The 18,612-nt window shown below is 39.4% G+C and overlaps 7 protein-coding genes across 7 annotated transcripts; 2 read left to right on the top strand and 5 right to left on the bottom strand.

The window, feature by feature from the left end:
- Positions 1-1,769: 1,769 nt before the first annotated feature.
- Positions 1,770-4,979, bottom strand: TRK1 (Trk1p; the record flags this gene model as incomplete). The annotated part of the gene is made up of 1 exon (XM_454641.1): positions 1,770-4,979. The coding sequence occupies one exon, from the start codon at positions 4,977-4,979 to the stop codon at positions 1,770-1,772; it is 3,210 nt and encodes a 1,069-aa protein (XP_454641.1).
- A 691-nt stretch (positions 4,980-5,670) lies between these two features.
- Positions 5,671-7,845, bottom strand: PBS2 (mitogen-activated protein kinase kinase PBS2; the record flags this gene model as incomplete). Its single annotated transcript, XM_454640.1, has 1 exon — positions 5,671-7,845. One exon carries the CDS (start codon positions 7,843-7,845, stop codon positions 5,671-5,673), a length of 2,175 nt encoding a protein of 724 aa, XP_454640.1.
- Positions 7,846-9,105: 1,260 nt separating this feature from the next.
- On the top strand, positions 9,106-11,187 carry KLLA0_E15291g (uncharacterized protein; the record flags this gene model as incomplete). Its single annotated transcript, XM_454639.1, has 1 exon — positions 9,106-11,187. One exon carries the CDS (start codon positions 9,106-9,108, stop codon positions 11,185-11,187), a length of 2,082 nt encoding a protein of 693 aa, XP_454639.1.
- A 38-nt stretch (positions 11,188-11,225) lies between these two features.
- On the bottom strand, positions 11,226-12,914 carry SPT10 (Spt10p; the record flags this gene model as incomplete). The annotated part of the gene is made up of 1 exon (XM_454638.1): positions 11,226-12,914. The coding sequence occupies one exon, from the start codon at positions 12,912-12,914 to the stop codon at positions 11,226-11,228; it is 1,689 nt and encodes a 562-aa protein (XP_454638.1).
- Positions 12,915-13,345: 431 nt separating this feature from the next.
- On the top strand, positions 13,346-14,254 carry NIT2 (putative hydrolase; the record flags this gene model as incomplete). Its single annotated transcript, XM_454637.1, has 1 exon — positions 13,346-14,254. The coding sequence occupies one exon, from the start codon at positions 13,346-13,348 to the stop codon at positions 14,252-14,254; it is 909 nt and encodes a 302-aa protein (XP_454637.1).
- A 52-nt stretch (positions 14,255-14,306) lies between these two features.
- Positions 14,307-15,530, bottom strand: GCD14 (tRNA 1-methyladenosine methyltransferase subunit GCD14; the record flags this gene model as incomplete). Its single annotated transcript, XM_454636.1, has 1 exon — positions 14,307-15,530. One exon carries the CDS (start codon positions 15,528-15,530, stop codon positions 14,307-14,309), a length of 1,224 nt encoding a protein of 407 aa, XP_454636.1.
- A 308-nt stretch (positions 15,531-15,838) lies between these two features.
- Positions 15,839-17,464, bottom strand: KLLA0_E15203g (uncharacterized protein; the record flags this gene model as incomplete). The annotated part of the gene is made up of 1 exon (XM_454635.1): positions 15,839-17,464. The coding sequence occupies one exon, from the start codon at positions 17,462-17,464 to the stop codon at positions 15,839-15,841; it is 1,626 nt and encodes a 541-aa protein (XP_454635.1).
- Between the last annotated feature and the right edge of the window lie 1,148 nt (positions 17,465-18,612).

Raw genomic sequence — 18,612 nt, 5'->3', positions numbered from 1 at the left:
TGAACTAACCTATTGGATTTATTTTCACTTCTTTTGCTTCTTTAAAAGCAGCAACGGGGGGGGACTTAAAAGTAAAATAAAACAATGAGGTTTTTTACCCGATTGGATCCTTTCTAACTATGTGTAATAATGAAAAGAATCGCACTAAATGAATGGCAATTGATGTTTAAGTTTATAATTGACTCTAATTTTACCTCTCTTAGTTATAGGTAAGAAATTAATCAATTAAGTGGTTTTTATTCCTTTAAAATTAATGTCTAATCTTAGATCGTAATTTTTTGTTGAAATTAGAACTGTTAGTAAATCAGGCCCTGATGTTCGTGTGAACTTCCACGCTGTTTAAACACTTTCAGCAAAAAACTTCGCTAGCTTCTTCTATTGATTATTTCCAATCTCTAATTTAACCAACATTTATTCGTTGGTCAATCTTAAAAGTGACTATTAATCAAATTTCAATCTGTTTCTTTTTCGTGCATCCATCCAATTTTACTTTTTTCTATGGTACCTTCGTAACTTTCAGGCTATCTTCGAGCTACGCAAAGTTTTAGGCCTCGTAAATTCGACAAGAGTGAAGGCGCAAGTTTGAATCTCATGCAGTAATTATAACGTCAAATTGTTGTTACCCTGCAAAAACGCATTTGCTGGCCGTTCGCTGTTGAAGAAAAGACTGCGATTGCAAACTAACAATCCGATTTTTAACTTGGATGAATAAGAGGAAGTAGAAAAAAAATGTCATAGAATAGAAGCTTAAAGCATTGCTTAGTAGCCACTTAGAAAACCAAACAGAAAACAAAAAAAAAGAACATACTAAAACGAATAGTTTCAACGACTGATACACGAACTTTCTCTGCTATTAACACTCTCTCTATCTCTCTCAAAGGTGGGACTTAGAGGAAAGGGGGGCGGCTGTAAGTTTATTTTTTAGCTGACTACTGAGAACAAGAAGAGACTAAGTAATAAAAGTATTTAAAACAGAACATATAGTAATGGTGAATGGAAAAAGGAATACGATAATTTAGAAACAAAATGATTATTCTAAAATATACTGAGAGAATAATGAGTATAATAGTACAGTAAATACACCGAAACTAAAATACTTCAAGAAAGTACAAGTAAAAAAAAGTTGTGACAGATCTTCAGAAGTATCATTAAAAGGAAAACGATATAACAATTCAATGGGATTCGTACCCCTCCTTATATACAAAATCACTCTTGATGGGCGGCTAGGTGAAGAAAAAAAATTTTCTCTCGGTTGTTTGGCTGTAGGATCTCTAGATGCGATGAGATGAGTTTGGCAAACCGCGGAAAATTTTTTAGATGGAATTGTTTCTTTTCGATGGACATTTGTAGACAAATCGATAAATGTTTCCCAAAAATTACAGACATGCAGAAAAACATTATGGACATAGAATCCGTACACCACTGTTCGTTTGATGTGACTTGATAATGACTCGTTAGGGCTTCCAATACCTCCGACGGTGATGTCACCGTTTTCCATCGGATATCAGGGTAACAGTGATGAGATCATCTCGATGCAATGCATACTATACGGCAGTAACGCGCATTCTGGGACAAAGAAAGCACAATGAATAAGGTTTGATTACTAGAAAGTCCATAATGTGTCTACCTATTATGTTTTACCCATGATTTTACGAGTGTTCAATTCTGTTCTTCAGTCAGTCTGGAAATTAGAGGTGATAGAATAACTCATGCTATTTAATAGCATATTTAATTTAGGGTGTAGAATGTGGTCTTTTGTACCATCGTTGCTATCTGGGTGAGCTATTCAGAGATTGCATTGAACCTGTAGAATGTGGTGAATGCAATGAGGTAGAGGAATTGATGTGATTGAAGATTGGTCCTGAGCTTGAAGTTTCCGTATTCTTGCTGTTTGAATTGCTGTTACTGTTGCTATTACTGTTGGAATTATAGTTCGAATGGTCGAATGCTTCCACGGTATTTGCATGTACACCATCCAAACCTTTGTGCTCAGTAATACCCGATCTCAGATCAAAGGAATCTCTAAACACGTGATATTGGTTGGGGGTCATAGATCTGTTGTCATAATGGTGGTTTGAGTTCATGCTGTGCATTGGATAGTTGTTACCATCCGAAAATGTTTGTTGTTGTGATTCATTGTTAAAAGATTGGTTACTTTGCGTGGACATCATGCGGTCCGTTGTAATGGTATCATCTAACGATCTAGACGTCATGGTTCTATGTGGCCGTGGTTGATGACCCATACTAAACGCAGAGGTTAAACCGTGCCATACGGAACGTGAACGGTCACGGAACCGGTCTATATGTTTGTTACCAATCGAAGATGTCGAATCAGCGACAGAGGTGGTTCTGTTATCATGAGATGTAGATCCATTCAATCCTAAAGTTGTGGGTCTCCTAGAGTGAGTCAACTCATGGAGTAAATCATTTTCCTTCAATTTCGCACTTGGTAAGATGATGGCACGATCCAAAGTATAGGGCAAACCTCTGTGTCTTCCTCTTATCAACATTGCAATGATGACTAGTTTTGATATAGTTGTGAATTGTCCTGAAAACGATTGATTGGAGCCAGGGTATCCAAGGGACAATCCAACGGTACCATAAGCACTTACAACTTCGAAGAGACATTGAAAAACGGTGAAACTGGGTTTGCTTGGATCTTGGATCTTCCCACCTTCGCAGATACAGATAATAAAGAGACCCAAAAACATATACCATAGATCGAAAGACAATTGTCTACGTAAATGTGCTCCAATGAAACTTTTTGTATTCTTTTCCGACCCATCATCTTCTTGATTTTCTCCATTCCCGTAAACACCAAGCGATTGCTCTTCGTAGACATTAGTTCTTCTAATTGAAATAGCTAAGGGCATCACAGAAACATACATCATTAACATGTACGATACCTGTACAGATGGATGCAATTGACTTAGATCTAGCACGGCAAACCCTGCGGTTCTTGTGCTAACAGCTTGAAATAAACCGTTAAGTACCTTGAATCCAGCAGTTAGATCTTTTACAACATCTGTATTCAAATCCAAAATGATGAATAATATCAAATCAATAGCATTCATTCCAATGAGAATCAGAAAAAGCCACCATGTAGCCGCTTTAGGAAATAGCATTGTGAAACATCTACGAGGATGGTCTAATAAAAACCCTAGACTATCTTTTCTCAAGGACAGATCTGGACTTAGTTTGAAAAGTATCCAAATAACGAAACGGAGAAAAATTGGAAATCCAGTGTTACCAATAACAATGAACCACATCATCCAAATTAACGTGTATATTGACTTGTGAAATGATATCATGGAGTTCGGAGTCAATGTTAATCCAAGATTACCAAATGCACTCATTCCAGTCCAAAACCCCCACCATGTTGGCGAAACACCTTGAGATCTAACAATTTCTTTATAATTGTTCATAGGTTGTATCCACGCAGCGAATATGATCATAGCTAAAATACTAAAACCGAGATAATATATCGACAAAAGTAGACATAAAACCTTGGTGGACCTATATTCAACCCCTCCTAATTCAACTTTTTGCGATTCTGATAATCCAACAAAAGTTGAGTTTCTTCCAATTTTAGGCTCATATGATAAATAATTTGTACTCATGACCCTGTTTAACCTATTTCGAGGATCGCCTCCTGAATGCAGCCCATAATAAGAAACACCAGTGGGTAAATCGCTTAGTTCCTCATCTTCTTCTTCGATTTCATTACTCTCTAAAGAAGAAGGTGCAGATACTGTACCACCACTCTGTAGTGTTGGCTCAGATGAGTGATGGTCAAAATTGGGAGCAGATATAGACTCTGACTGTCCATCTGAAGATTCAATAACACTATCGTCTTCAGAAGATCCTTCCATATCTGCATCATGCCCATCCTGTTCTTCTTCCTCATCATCAACATTGTTGACATCAGAACCTTTGGATCTTCTTCTCAACTTGTCTCGTATTATTCTGGCAGATTGGGAACCTTTGAAGAAGCTAGGCCTCTTTCTTCGGGTAAATGATTTCCTAATTCCCGAGGGTTCAAAAGTTGACCTCGTTGACTTTGTCGGGCGCGGTTCCACTTTAAACTGAATAGATTGACCTTGCTGTTCCTCACGCTCTTTTTGTAATCTACGTTGTTCTTCTATTTCTTTTTCCCGTTCCGCTGGGCTTTTGATGACAAGCGCTGGTCCCTTTATGTTATCATTACTTTCATGCCTATTCTGTAACATGGCAATCGATCTGTACATATCAGCTGGATTGATATCTCTGGATTTCCGCCTACCGATGAATTTCTCAGTATGATCGCTATGGGCCTCCGGTGGCCTTGTATCGACTGAGCTATCGTCGTTATTGTCTTCGTCTCTTTTGACCACTTCTCCTCTGAAAAGCCTACCTTGAAAATTACTAGCATCTCTATCTCCGTGAGTAAAAGTTCTGGTAAGAAAATTGAGAGGACCTTGACCAGTACTCCTAGAAGCATTTTCCATCGTATTATTTTTGGTCAGTTCCCTTTGGCGCAGTGTCATGGTCCTTCTCATCTCAAAATCTCTCTTGGACCAATCACGAATACCATCAAAATATCGTTCAAACCAGTAAAACCGCACAAATGCCAAGCCACTATGAATGAAAATTGGGGTAGTTAGCGCGGTAGTAATATACAGAACAATTTGTTGGTACAATGACAGCTCATTTAAGTCTACTGTGTTTAAACCACCCTGGGTTGCGGCCCCCGTGGCTAGAAACAAAATATCGATGTATGCAAAGTTCTTAACGGGATAAATAAGAATAGAACATAGTAATGCAAATGCAATGATGTAAAAGTAATGGAATGCAATGAAGTTTGGAAATATAAATTTGACGAAAGGATCGATTTTCTTTGTTAACTTTTCGATAATGTCACGAATCTGATGACCTAAAGTCTTTCTGTATATTTGTATGTTTTGAACAGTAGGATTTCGTACCACTTTGCGGAAGATCATCTCTCCGCTTACCTGGTAATTACTAATACAGGTTACCAGTAGTTAACACTGAGAATTGTTATTATTGACGGTAACTTGAGTAGCTTACCAAAAGTTTATTTGTCTGAATTCAATGCTTTTATACTTTAGAAACCTCGGTACTAAATAAATCATTTTAGGTTGGCATATGTTCAATTTTTTTTTTTTTCCATCAATTTCATAACTTTTCATGAGAGGCTTTAAATCCTCGAAGGAACATTCTCAGCGAAATGCGGCCAAACAGGAAAACCTGACACAAGTCGATAAAAGCGTTGGTGCGCTTGACATTAAAGACGCTACGAATTTTTCACCAACATTTGAGTGATCCTAATGGAATCATAATCATTGATAGAATATGGTAGGACCTATTTTTCTCAAAATATTAAATGCTACCATAAAGATGATAGCGGTTCATACAAATTACACAGTATATAATATCAGTCCAATAAATGTATTGTCGGTAGTAATTGATGCATTGGAATAAACGTAATGAATTTTGCGCTAAATAAATGGCATGTAAACAGGTTTGTAGTTCTGAAATATTATGACAAGCGCTGGAAAATAAATGGAGCAAGGCTGATTTTTGGATTAGTGGGTTTTAAACTGTGGTTCGCTTTGTTTTCTTCTATATTACGGAATAACCGGAAGATAAGAAGGCGAGGCAAAGCTTAACTTACAATCCGCCCATATGCAAAGCAGGAACGTGCTTAGGTGGACCTTCGCCTGTTTGTTCTAGCAATTCCCTTTTTTTGTTCAATCTATTCGTTATGTATTCACTCATTCTTACGTCAACGTTTTCGTATTTTTTCAACCATGGATGTTCTAATAGAGCGGCATAAGTGGGTCTACGTTCAGGGATTTTTTGCAAACACATGGAAACAAAGTTTTGAGCATCGGCTGAGAACTTTCCCTCTGGAAGTTTAGGAGGTGGGCCGTCGACGATGGCACTCAACTGTGAGAATATGTTGTCAAACGTTTCTGGCGGATACGGATAAGCTCCCAATGCCATTTCCAATATCGATAGACCCAAAGACCAGATATCTGATTGGACAGAATACGTTGATTTGTCCGGATTCAGTGATTTGATTCTTTCTGGGGCCATGTAAGATTGACAACCGATATTTGTCTTGGCTAAAGAGGCAACGAGGTTACCTGACACACCAAAATCGCATAGTTTAATTGTACCCTGGCTTGCAGAACACAAGATATTAGTTGGTTTAACATCACGATGGATGATATTATGCACGTCTTTCAATTCCTTCAATCCTTGTATTACTGAGCTTGTTATCCTTGCTAGTTGTGGTTCGTCAATCCCCCCTATTTGTTCATCATCATAAGTTTTATCTAGAGATCCACCATCCATATATTCCATACACATATAAACGGCACCTTCAATGAAAAATGCACCGTAGAAATCCACAATGTACGGTGACTGGCAATTATGCAAAACTTCAAGTTCCATTAAGATCTGTCTAAACTTTGATTCGTCCAATTCCAATCTGACTTCCTTCATGGCCATTATGATATGAGTCGGCTTGTGTAAAACTTTGGATACGTTACCATAGTTACCATGACCCAATTCTTCCAGAAACTCTAGTTCATCTAACTTTATCCGGAAACTGGAACCGTTGCTAAAGTCTACACCTTTAGAGGATAAAGACAGCTTACCTGCGAAATTTAGAGATCCTGATTTAATATTGACATACTTGGAAAAATTAGCAAACAATCCACCGATACCAGAGTTAGAATTAGAAGTAGGATTAGATTTAGGATCAGTGCCAAGTGTATCATGTGAACTATTAGCCAAAGAAGTAGAAGTGGATTGAATACCATTAATCAAAGATCCGGGATTCGAACGTTTTCCTTGCAAGGGCAAAGCAGAATTGGAGGGAGCGCCCGCAAATTCTTGATGTGTATGTTGAGGAGCAAGCTGCTGTTGTTGATGTGTTGGTTTCATCTTCAAGGACATGCCGCCCGTAGGAAGCTTCAAGCCTCTTCTTGCAGACAAAGACTGTTTAGCCTTTTGTAGATGTGGCTGACCTTGTGAAAGCCTTGGTTGATTTGGCATTACAACGCCCCCAGCAGCAGCAGGCGGTCTGAAAGTACCTGCTGCTGCCTGAGAACCTCCCACGCCACCAATTGGACTTGGCGCACCAGCATTGCCGCTGCCAGTACAACTGGGAACACCTTGCGGACGTTTTGGAGCCTTTCTAATCGGATTGAGTTCATGATCCTGTTGTTGCTTATTACTGGCACTACCAGAAGATTCCGAAGCAGATGACATACCGTCAGACTGTATACTCAAATTCGCCAGAGCCTCTTGTGTCTGCTTCTCAAACTGTCCCTTCTTTTCCTCTATATCGGGAAGTTCTGTCTTAGGAGACAGCAGCAGGCCCCCCTGCTGCTGTTGCTGCTGATCATGCTGGTCATTTTCCGTAACTGATTGTGCTAACAATTCCGTATGCTGTAGATGCTGTAGATGCTGGTCCTGTTGTTTTAGGATCGGTTGTCGTTGTTGTTGCTGTTGTGTTTGCTGTATTTGTATATTATGTTGTTGTTGTTGTTGTTGTTCTAATTGCTGGCTATTCTCAGCCTCTTCAACCATTGTCTTCGGTGGCAGAGGCGGCAACGGTTTATTCACAATCTGCTCTATCTGAACCGAATTCTGTGACTGGTTAGAATGAATACTACCGGACCGTTTCAACTGTCTCTGTTCTTGGAAAGCTTTCACTCTGGCATGCAAACTGGAATTGATTTGAGAATACGATCCATTCCCACTGCCATTTCGTCCTGGTTTCCCCTGCGACGAAGAAGATGACGCACTGGACCGTCTCAAACTATTACTCATAATTGGACACACTTAATCGCCCTACTCACCTTACTAAAGTACCCTTCACTCACTCCTTTTCTCTTCCTGTCAAAGAGTGTTTTCCAGACAAAATACTAAATCAAACTGAAAGGTTAATTTCAATTTGATTTTGAGTTTGAATTATAATCGTTATAATTATATCGATCAAAAATCAAATTTGTCAAGAAAGGAGATAAGAAAAAATACAGAAAAAATTAGTTCCCAGTAAGATGCGCCTAGCAGTAGAAGTAAAACGAAGGAATTGTAGTACTATCCAGGATCCGTGTCACAGCTAAGCAAGGGTTCTTCCCGCAGTTGCTATTGCTACACGAGGCTTTGTAAATACATTGCATAAATTATATTGTACATTACTTAAATACCCTCTCTTCATTTATCACTTGAGTATGTATGTGAAATCTACAATTCCCCTGCAAGTTTAACAAGATTATTAGACTTTCTGGTTTTTGTTGTGTCTGTTGGTCGGTGTAGCCTGCTATGACGTGAAGTAGACCGAAAAGCAAGATCGTGAATATGGTTTGAGCATTTATTTCGTAGTTGTTGATGCAGAGAGAGGGGTAGTGGTGGGAATCAGGCCATTGCCCGGTACTAACCTTGTGTGGTGCATGTATGCGGTGCAAATATGCAAATCTTTTTTTCGGGAATGTTACCCGGGGGGATGATGGTGTCCACGTGACTATCACGTGGACGTTCGTTAGTTTTTTCCAAGCTCTCTTCACTATTCTCTTTGGGATTTGTATGTGGAGGGAGGACGGTGTAGCTCAATGGACAATGTTCTACGAACCACAGCATTTTGTGCACCGTCTTAAAGCCAATTTGTCGTCGTGTGACATTCGACCCCTCATTGCGCTTGTGCGAGCATTGTGAAAATAGCGCATGTTCCCAAGTACCCTAGCAATTGGAAGAAAGCTCTTCGAGAAAGTACAATCTGCTGCCATGATGAGTAGTATTGCGTGAATATGTTCCGAAGTTGCGTAAAGAACCCTAGCACCATCTTCAATCTTTGCTATTGCCTTCGGGCTGTGATTGTCCCCTCTTGTCTTTTCTGTCCGATCCTTCCTTTCTTCATCATCTGTGAAATATTGTGTGCATATCCAATATTGACATTTTCCATTTAATATTATTATTATTATAGAACTTATATAGCCATGAAAGTAAATTATCCATGTATATTGCAGAGGGGAGACAGGGAAGAGACGCACCTTGTAGCACCCAGGACAAGCAATTGAAGTGTTGGTAGATATGGGTACTAAGGGGAATGAGATGAATATATGGAACCAAATGGTTTGCGAGGATAAAAAACCAAAGTCTACTGATGCAGGGGAACCTCCTGCTTACATAGAATCGATTGATGCTGAAAAGGACACAGGGTACTGGAAGTACGATGTAGAAAAGAATGAGAGTGGGAACGACGGTAAGAGGAAGAAGACTAGATTTGTCAAGTTTTTCCATTTCTTTTTGGCTCTTTCCCTTCTTTTATTCGGTTATCATAAAGGGTTATTCTTTGGTAACTTCTCTTGTAATCATCACCAGCTGGACGTTCATCCAGACGTTGAAACGTCATTTGAAATAACGATTAAACAATTACCGCTTCATGATCCAGTCCATACTGAACACCTCTTATCCTACTCGTTTGGCGATTCTTGGGGTCATCCAGCTCAGGCGTCGTTTAAGCCATACACTGGTTCCCCTTATAATAAGATCATCTTGGAACTCTCGACAAATATTACTGGGATACAGCACGATCGTTTAGGTCACATTTTTATCAACAACGTTACTGTTTGGAGGACTTCTACCGTGGAACCTTATGATGAGGCTACCATTGTCAGTGAGTCATCGAAAGATATAACTCAATATATCTCATTGTTCCAAGATAGCGATGACCCTCTGGAACTTATTTTCCAATTGGACAACATTGTCACAAACAAACAAACTGGTGTCTTCAACGTGGAATTGAAGCTTCACTACTATTATGAACATACTGCGAAGCATGGGACAGATGAAACCGCTACCGATTTCTTCTATCATTATGCCGCAGCTCCACCAAGCAGGGTTCTTCCTTTGGTCGGTGATAAGAAGAGAAGAACGCCATTGTTGTACTATCCAATTTCCTCTCATTCCAATCCACGTTGGAGACGTTCTCTTGAAGATTTCGCGGCCCATGAAGATGACTTAGAGCATGCCATCTTGGAAGTTTTCATCTCAGGTAACGCAGCTGAAGAGTTCTGGTACGGTAATGTGTTGGACAAATATGTATCCAAGTTCAAAAATGGCTTGCGAGAAGTCATGGGTCACGGTCCCCTACGTGCTTTGAAAGTCTTCTTATATGATGGTGAACATGACTATTTAGTTTCAACGGTAATTCCTACTCCTGTCATTTACACCGGTGGGTTCTCGCCTGCTCTTTGGAGACCTTGTGTTGGTATCGATGCCTTTGACCTTGAAAGTCTATTCGTCGATCTTACACCTTTTATCCCACTCTTGAAGGATGGTAAACCTTGGGAATTACAAATGGAAATTGTATCCAGTTTGGACGATAAATATAAGAGCACTATAGGCGAGAACTGGATCATTTCTGGTAACATCAAACAATGGACTAACCCTGCTTCAAGTATCAACCACAAGGAATTGAAATCCAACATATTTGACTCTACGTTTGATATTAATGTCGTTGACAGAAATCCAAGCCATCTACACCAAGCCGTTAACGCTACAACCAAAAATGAAGTGGCGAGTCTTCTTTATTTAGAAGACAAACCTTATGTGCTTTCACATACCTATCATAATGAATTTGTATCTAACCTTACATTCTACGATGACGGTAATGATGAACATACTGTAGTTAACCTCGAGAAGTACAATATCATTTCTCTTTACGAGAATGCCTCCTATGGTGTGGCAGATCCTATTATTTCACTGGTCGACAAAGCTTCTTGGAACTTGGTTGGTAGCGTGAGAATGTTAGATATTGACGTTTCCAAGTCTGAGCTTTCTTACAAGGCAACTGTTGGGAGAACTGTCGATAGATTAAAGTACATCAAAGATTATACCAGTGGAGAAGAATTTGTAATTGATAACAGTGAGGATATTTTCAACTATCTCAGAAAGCATGATTCAACTCCGCATATGGTTATCAATGCCCTTCAGGGATCGCAAATTGGATCATCCGAATTCACTCTCTCACCGTCCGGGAACCATGGTAGCGGTGATTCTGTTCATAATGTGAGAGTTGTCAGCGAATTCCCAATAAAGGAACATTATAAGAGAGATGTTATAGTTAGTGACAATTCCGTTGTTTTCGACGTCGTTAAGAGAGATCTATAAATAATTTGAATATAGTTACATACATTGTCTATTGGACATTAATAATAGGCCTGTCTGTTGATTCCTTCCGAGGAAATACGAGTTCCATGATTTTTTGGGCCACCATGAGGAGGATCCTTACTGTTCCCGTTGATATTATCACTACCTGGACTTGATTTTTGTTGCTGCTCATTCCGAACTGCCTCTACTGCGGCCATCACGTTATCTTCTAGGTTTAGTAACGCGTCATCCACCATGCTATTTGGTGTCTCTTCTTCCAATATGACAGTCCCTGGTTCGCTGCCTCTTGGATCACCACTTCTCGACTTCTTCCTACTGCTGCTCTTGATACCTTCATTAGCATAGTTAGAAAAAGAATTCATCGAGTCATCTGAGCTCGTGACCAGCTTTCTTTTGACACTCTCAGAGCCCGGATCTTTGCCAAATTTAATCCTTTGAACAAATGATGTTTTCAACCGAGATTTATTGGTGGAGTCCGCCGGTGTCAATTCTTCTAATGTCTCCAAACTTTCAGATATATGACCTTGTGGAACTGCATGAACAATTGTGTGCGGTTGGCCATTGGGATCGGTTCTTGTGTCAATAACAACGCTTTCATCAGACATCCTATTTGTGTTTTCTTGGCAGTTCGAACATGAGTTGATAACTTGTATTACTGTTTGTTTAATACCTTTCCAATGGTATTTCTCGGCTAGCTTTGAAGTTACTCTATTAATTCCCTGATGGTCAACCATGTGAGTTTCATATGCAATTCTCAACTGTCGTTGTGGATCATACACAACTTCCTTTCCTTTGAAATGGAGCTTTCCGTTAATAAGGGAATGCTTCTTAGCAATTACCCGTAATCTTGCCTTCTCATTTCTATTACATGATGGGGGGTATTCTCCGTGCTCTAGATAATATATGAGTCTTTCGTATTTTGCTTTTATAGTGTCGTCCACTGATGAATGTAAAGAGTTCATGTGTTTACTAACATGAGTAAACTCTTTACCATATATGAATGAGTCTACTGGAGAGTCAAATCCTTTCAAAATACCTGATTCTGGAAGTTTTCCAATTCTCCTAAAGTTAGATGACTCAAATATTCTTCGTATTCCTACATTAGTACCGTATACCAACGGAAAGTAACACGATGTAAACCCAAGCTGAGGAGCCCAGTTCAGAAAACAATCCACTAAAGTTTTGCCAATACCTTTCCCTCTAATACCTGCATTTACCAGGAATGTGCCAGTGGCGACATGAGAAGAACGGCCTGGATATGCAGGTTTTAAATCAAAAATTCCAAGACACTGTCTCTCCCATTGAATGCTGAGGTTCAAATTACGACGTTCCTTTCTTTTCATATAAGTTGACGTAAACCTTTCACTATATTTCAGGCCTAATACTTCATCTATTTCTTCAGAGCGGTTAATTGGTACTGAGTAATCTAACTCCGGAAGTTCACCGAGAACCATGACACATAACACACCATGACAGTCAAACCAGCTCTTTTTAAATTCATCAAGTGATAGAGGCTCATAATATGGGAAGCTTTGTCCATTCTCAATTTCCATGTTGAACTCATCGAGTAGAAATTCTACAAGCCCTATAGGAAGAAGGTCTGGGTTTGCAGGGATCGGATACATCGTGGATACTGTTTCCCCATCGCGCAACAATATTGTTTGGGGTTGCAAAGGTGTCGAGTACGGATCATCCATCATCTGTGAATTATCCTCATTGCCGTACATTTGTGGCACTTAATCTGTTTAGTTTTATGATGAATAGAGGTTGTTAACTGTTATTTCTGATGGGAAGACGCCAAAATAATCATTATTTCGTTAGTTTATGAATAGCGTTTACCATTACGAATACTTGAAGTGTTGATAATCCTACTAATTCACGTGACCCTAAGAATACCAAACAAATGATGTGCCAGTTATTTCCACTTGCAGATATAAAGGGTTAAGAGCACACATTTGATATGTATTCCGTTAGCAGACTCAGGTCTTGCTGTCTTTATCTGTCAGAAACGGTCGTATCTTTTTAAGGGTTGTGTATATGCAATCGATTTTAGATTATACTAGATACCAAAATACGAGATAACATTAAAAATACTCTATCTTAAAGGTAGGTCCAATAAAGAAATCAGCCGCGAGCACCTATCAGATCCTCTTCCATTATGAACGTAGCAAGAATTGGTATTGGTCAGCTGTGCTCCTCCTCAAATTTGAAGCAGAATCTAGAAGTTGTGAAATCATTGATTAAAAAAGCTTTGGATCAAGACGTTAAAGTCCTATTCTTTCCAGAAGCAACTGACTACTTAAGCAGAAACGCAGAACATTCTAAAAAATTGGCTTCACAAACGCCAGAATTTATTTCTGAACTACAAAGTGCAATATGTCAATTGACGAAGGCAGCAGGAAAGCCAATTGATATTTCCATTGGTATTCATATGCCTCCTTCTGAAGTAAATACCAAAAATGGGGATTCCAGAGTTAAGAATGTTCTTCTATACATCAATTCAAACGGTGAAATTCTACAGAAGTATCAAAAATTGCATCTCTTCGATGTTGATGTCCCTAATGGTCCGATTTTGAAGGAATCTAACAGCGTTCAGCCTGGTTCCGAAATTCCAAGCATAATTAATACTCCAGTAGGAAAATTAGGAAGTTGTATCTGTTACGATATAAGGTTCCCTGAACTTTCTTTGAAATTACGCTCTAAAGGGGCGCAAATTCTATGCTTCCCCAGTGCTTTCACTATGAAGACAGGCGAAGCCCATTGGGAGCTGTTGGGTAGAGCAAGAGCGATTGATACTCAAAGTTTTGTGGTTATGCCAGCTCAACAAGGTGAACATGATGTCTATGCTGATGAGAAACCATCTGATGAATCAGCAGTAAAAAGAATCTCTTGGGGTCATTCTATGATTATTGATCCGTGGGGTAGGATTTTGTCTGCTGCAGATCTAACCACGCATGATCCCCAGCTCATAATCGCTGATCTCGATATTGAAGCACAAGATAAGATTAGAAGAGATATGCCGTTGTGGGCCCAGCGTAGGAGAGATATCTTTGGAGACTTTGTCTGATTGATACAGAGAGTTCATACATATCTATATATGTGTGCTTATATACTTCGGATTATTCCTTTTGGATATCTTTATTCGCTTGAGCTTTCAGCCTACGTTGTTCCCTTTTGCTCAATTTACTGCCCTCGTCTTTGAAGGTCGCTAGGTATGCCTTTGTTTGTTCTTCATCTCTCGTTCTGTCTATGATTTTTGAAGCAAAAGTCAAAAATGATGTGTGAGATTTGATCTCCAATTCAACTTTAGAAACTTGAGTCCATTCGAAGTTTGAATCACCTTCCTTTACACGAGACCCTTTACCAAATGGATTGAAATGGGTCTTTTCTGTGTGCTTCAGGTCCTTATCCGACTCTGTGGCTTCAACAGACGAACCGTTATTGCTCGTTTGTTCGACATTTTTCTGACGTTTCTCCACGCCTTCATGTTTTCTTCTCTTGACGTCTCTTAACCTCTCTATAGCATCGTCCAACCTACGAACCATTTGTCTTCTTGCCTCATATTGTCTCCCTTGAATTTCAACCGTTTGAACGTCTTGCCATCCTTCCTCTTCTAGCGCTTCTAAGGTCTTATCCACTTGTTCGATGCATGGGGAGAAGCAGCAGAGATTTACCTTCTTTTCCTTTGAGATAACGGAAGTCAAATTGGGTATGGCATCCCATGGTGCTGGAAGATCTAAAAATATGCAGTCAGCATTCAACTCCACCTTCGTTTCCTCTGGACCTCTGAATTCATGCGATGTGGTGTCACCGTTTTTAATTTCAAATCCATCTTTACAAACATCTCTATGCGTTATGGTAGTGTTTCCAGCTTCCAATAGTCCATGTTCTTTAAATTCCTGCTTCGCTTGTTCGTATCTTACTTCGTGGAACTCATATGAGAATAAATGACCTGCAGATCTGGCAAACGCATGAGAAAAGGAACCTGACCCCGTACCTGCTTCAATGACCCTAGATCTAGGATTGCACTCCATCCGCTGCATGATATAGGAGGAATCTGGTGTATAAACAATCTGGGTTCTGTGAGGTAAAGAGATAGACCATAGTTCCGGGGTCGGCTGCAGAACGTGAATGAAACCAAATCTATTACTTCCCTTCGTTCTAATAGCAATTTGAGAACCAAATGGTTTTCCAATCATATCTGAATGTGAGAAAGCACCATAACGAGTGTTGAAAACCTCGCCAGCTTTCACGGTGATTGGCTTCAAATTGTCCCTGGACAACCATGCAAGCACCAAATCACCCTCTTTTATAGTGTCTTTATATTCAAAAAATTGTGACATTGATTCTGCACGATTGCAAGATAGTATGTTGTAATTGTGGTAGTTTTACTGGCATTCCAAGCTTAATGCTGCTAGCACTGTAAACTATGCGATGAGATGCGATGAGCTCAAAATTTTCTTAAACCGAAGTCTACTTCAATCTTGACAGAACAGTAAAAGAAATCAAAGCTTGAATGAAAAAAAAAAACAAGGTCATGTGATTATAAAGTGGTATAGGATTAAATAATACACTTCCACGGTATATATATGGAGGAGATTGCTAACTACTGCTTGAGTAGAAGCGGCTGTACTGGAGCTTTTGAAAAGAATCAGAAGTCAAAGTTCAATACTATTTTGTGAGGAACATCATCTTCCGGTTCTCCTAAATCCCGCTTTAGAGACTGTATCCGAAGGTATTCTTCTTGTGACAGTTTTTCAATGACCATAGCCTGGTACTGTTCTTTCAAACCAGGAAGGTATACGAAGCCTTCATCGGTTTCATCTTGCGGTGTACATAACCAGGTCTGTATGAAGTCCTTCCCCGCGGCTTTGAAAGGTAAATTAAGAATGTTCAAGTCATATACAATGCATGGCCAGTTTTTCTCTTCTTTTATCTTCTTCTGAGTTGAAAGTTCTTGGGCATACATGTAAGCAGCAATTCTCTTGAAATGAACGCTCTTGAAAACCCATTGCCGATAACTATCATGACAAAATAGCTTTTGATCATATCCCAAATAGTAGGATCCAGTTATGGAAGAAAGTCGCCTGAATCTTGAGTGTGAAGTTGGAGCATGGAAATGGGAATATTCAGATTTTCCGCCAATACCCGTAATCGGAAGATTTTTCTTAGAGTCTATCCACTCCTCTTCTAATGTTTGGTATTGGTCTATATTGAATAGGAGACATGCATTCTGCTCGCCAGCGATGTGTTTTCTATGTCTTGGGTTTCTCAAATTTCGTAGATGGGGAATCAAAGGATGATTTAAGTTGATATTCTGCTCAAACTCCAGTTTAGTAAATTTAGGTATTTGGCCCCCATTCCTACTATTGTAAGACCGTAATTTGGCATTCATTCTTTGTTTTACCATTGGATCAAATACTAATAGCTCGTCGATTTTGTGCCTCTTTATATTGGAAGCTCTGTAATAGCCATTATGCCTTTTCATATTTGAAATGTTGAAGGTTATTCTGGGACAGATGAATGTACCATCGGAAGCGTCACCCTCTTGCACCAAATTTTCATCTTTCAGCGTATCTAGTTTCTCTTCAAACGACATGCGGTTAGGGTTGTATGGGGAAATCTCTGTCTTTGCTACAAAACCTGCCTCCAAGATACATTTTAAAGTGTTGGTCCAAATTTCATCGTCATTGAAATCCCTGGCCATAAGACCAGCTAATATCTCATCTTTTTCTTCTGTTAAAATATCGATTGGAAGTCTGTCACGATAGTATTCGATCCTCTCATGTATTGACTTGATCACCAACAACCTCATCAAGGGCCCAAGTTTGAGATTTTTCACTTTTAACATGGCTCTAATCTGTTCCGGTAAAGCTTTCATCTCGTTGACGTGACAAGAATGATCCCAAGTTGGAATGCTTTTCTTATAAAGCAAATCCGTCACCAAATACTTATTGACGTAACGAACTGCAAACTCTTGAAATGGCACTGTTGAAATATCAGGTGCTGATTCCGATTCTTCGATCACTTCAATTCCATTTCTTCCAGTTGTAACAGAAAACAAAGATGCTCTTCTATTACCTTCATCTGCTTCAAAGCATCGAGATTCGTTTTCAACACTAGGGATTGATAACGAATGTTTAGCTTCCATGAAAAAGCTGTCTACGTCGAAAGCATCATCTTCTAAAGAAGTAGCTTCACTTTCAACTACGTTTATCTGATCTTCTTCATCACTGCTACTGTCATCAGTGTACATGCTATACTCGGTATAACTCATTACCTGGATACTTCTATGTTCTTGCTCTTGCAACCTGCAGTTTTTTCATCTGATGCTTGATCATTCAACTCTATAAAGTGGTATGTGTGTGACATTGACCGAACATCCTTTGAAACAAACCCTTGAGTTGTTAAATCAGGTCTAATACCTAAAATTTTAGGGGACGTAAGTTTATACATTTCAATTGCTTCCAACAGTGAGAAACGCTTATCCCAATCTGCATCTGTTGGAAACTTCACAAGGCAACGTCGATGCGATGTACTGTGACACATTTCCAAAAAAAAAAAACCATAATATGTCCGGTCCCTTAGAAGCAAAGAAAATCATCACCAGAAATGCCCTCATAGAATATGCACGACATACAATCAATAACACTAACCGTCATAAATACTATGATCTCATTCTAAAGCCCTGAAAACACCGTTCACGGTACCTGGTAGCTGTCATGTATGTATATCTGTTTATTGTAAATGGCAGCCTGTCGCGCGACAAAAGCAAACAAATGCCAGCAAATAGGAATTTTCATTGTAGACAAACAGATATCAGAGAAATACCGTGAAACATTCATCGCAAACAGATACTATAGACAACTACGAAAGGGGAGCCAAAGTTCTGGATGACCCAGAAATCTGCATAGATCGTTATTGCTACTGCACCACAGCCAAGGAGTGATCCGTTTCCTCTGCGTTACTGGATTATGTAAACATACCTTACATACCGTAGATAGAGACGTCTTTCAAGTGTGCAAACTTCGGAATAGAATGGATTAACAGGCTAACCTGATTAGGGGAGCAACAGTTATCGTGAAAGAAAGAAACTTTAAAACGTCTTTTTCTATCGGAAGTCAGCAGCAATTAGTTACTTTTCTGATTTGTTAGTGACATTTGGTTCCGATTTCTATACACCAATATAACGAGTCTACTGAACAACCTTAAGTAATGCTACAAACGAATGATTTGTCACATATACACCCCTTCCCTCTCTCAACAACCAACGCACAACGTTACTTACCCTTTGTGCCGTGACATCTTGCTGATAGTGTGTAATGGCTCACTATTAACGCTCTATTCCATCAAATGAACTAGGCCCGTTTTACAGACCTTAGTGAATGTGAGTTCTACCGTTGTGACTGAGATAGTGACACCGAA

The sequence above is a fragment of the Kluyveromyces lactis genome, assembly GCF_000002515.2.
Source record: "Kluyveromyces lactis strain NRRL Y-1140 chromosome E complete sequence".
Taxonomy (NCBI): domain Eukaryota; kingdom Fungi; phylum Ascomycota; class Saccharomycetes; order Saccharomycetales; family Saccharomycetaceae; genus Kluyveromyces; species Kluyveromyces lactis.
This window is presented reverse-complemented; position numbering and strand designations above follow the sequence as displayed.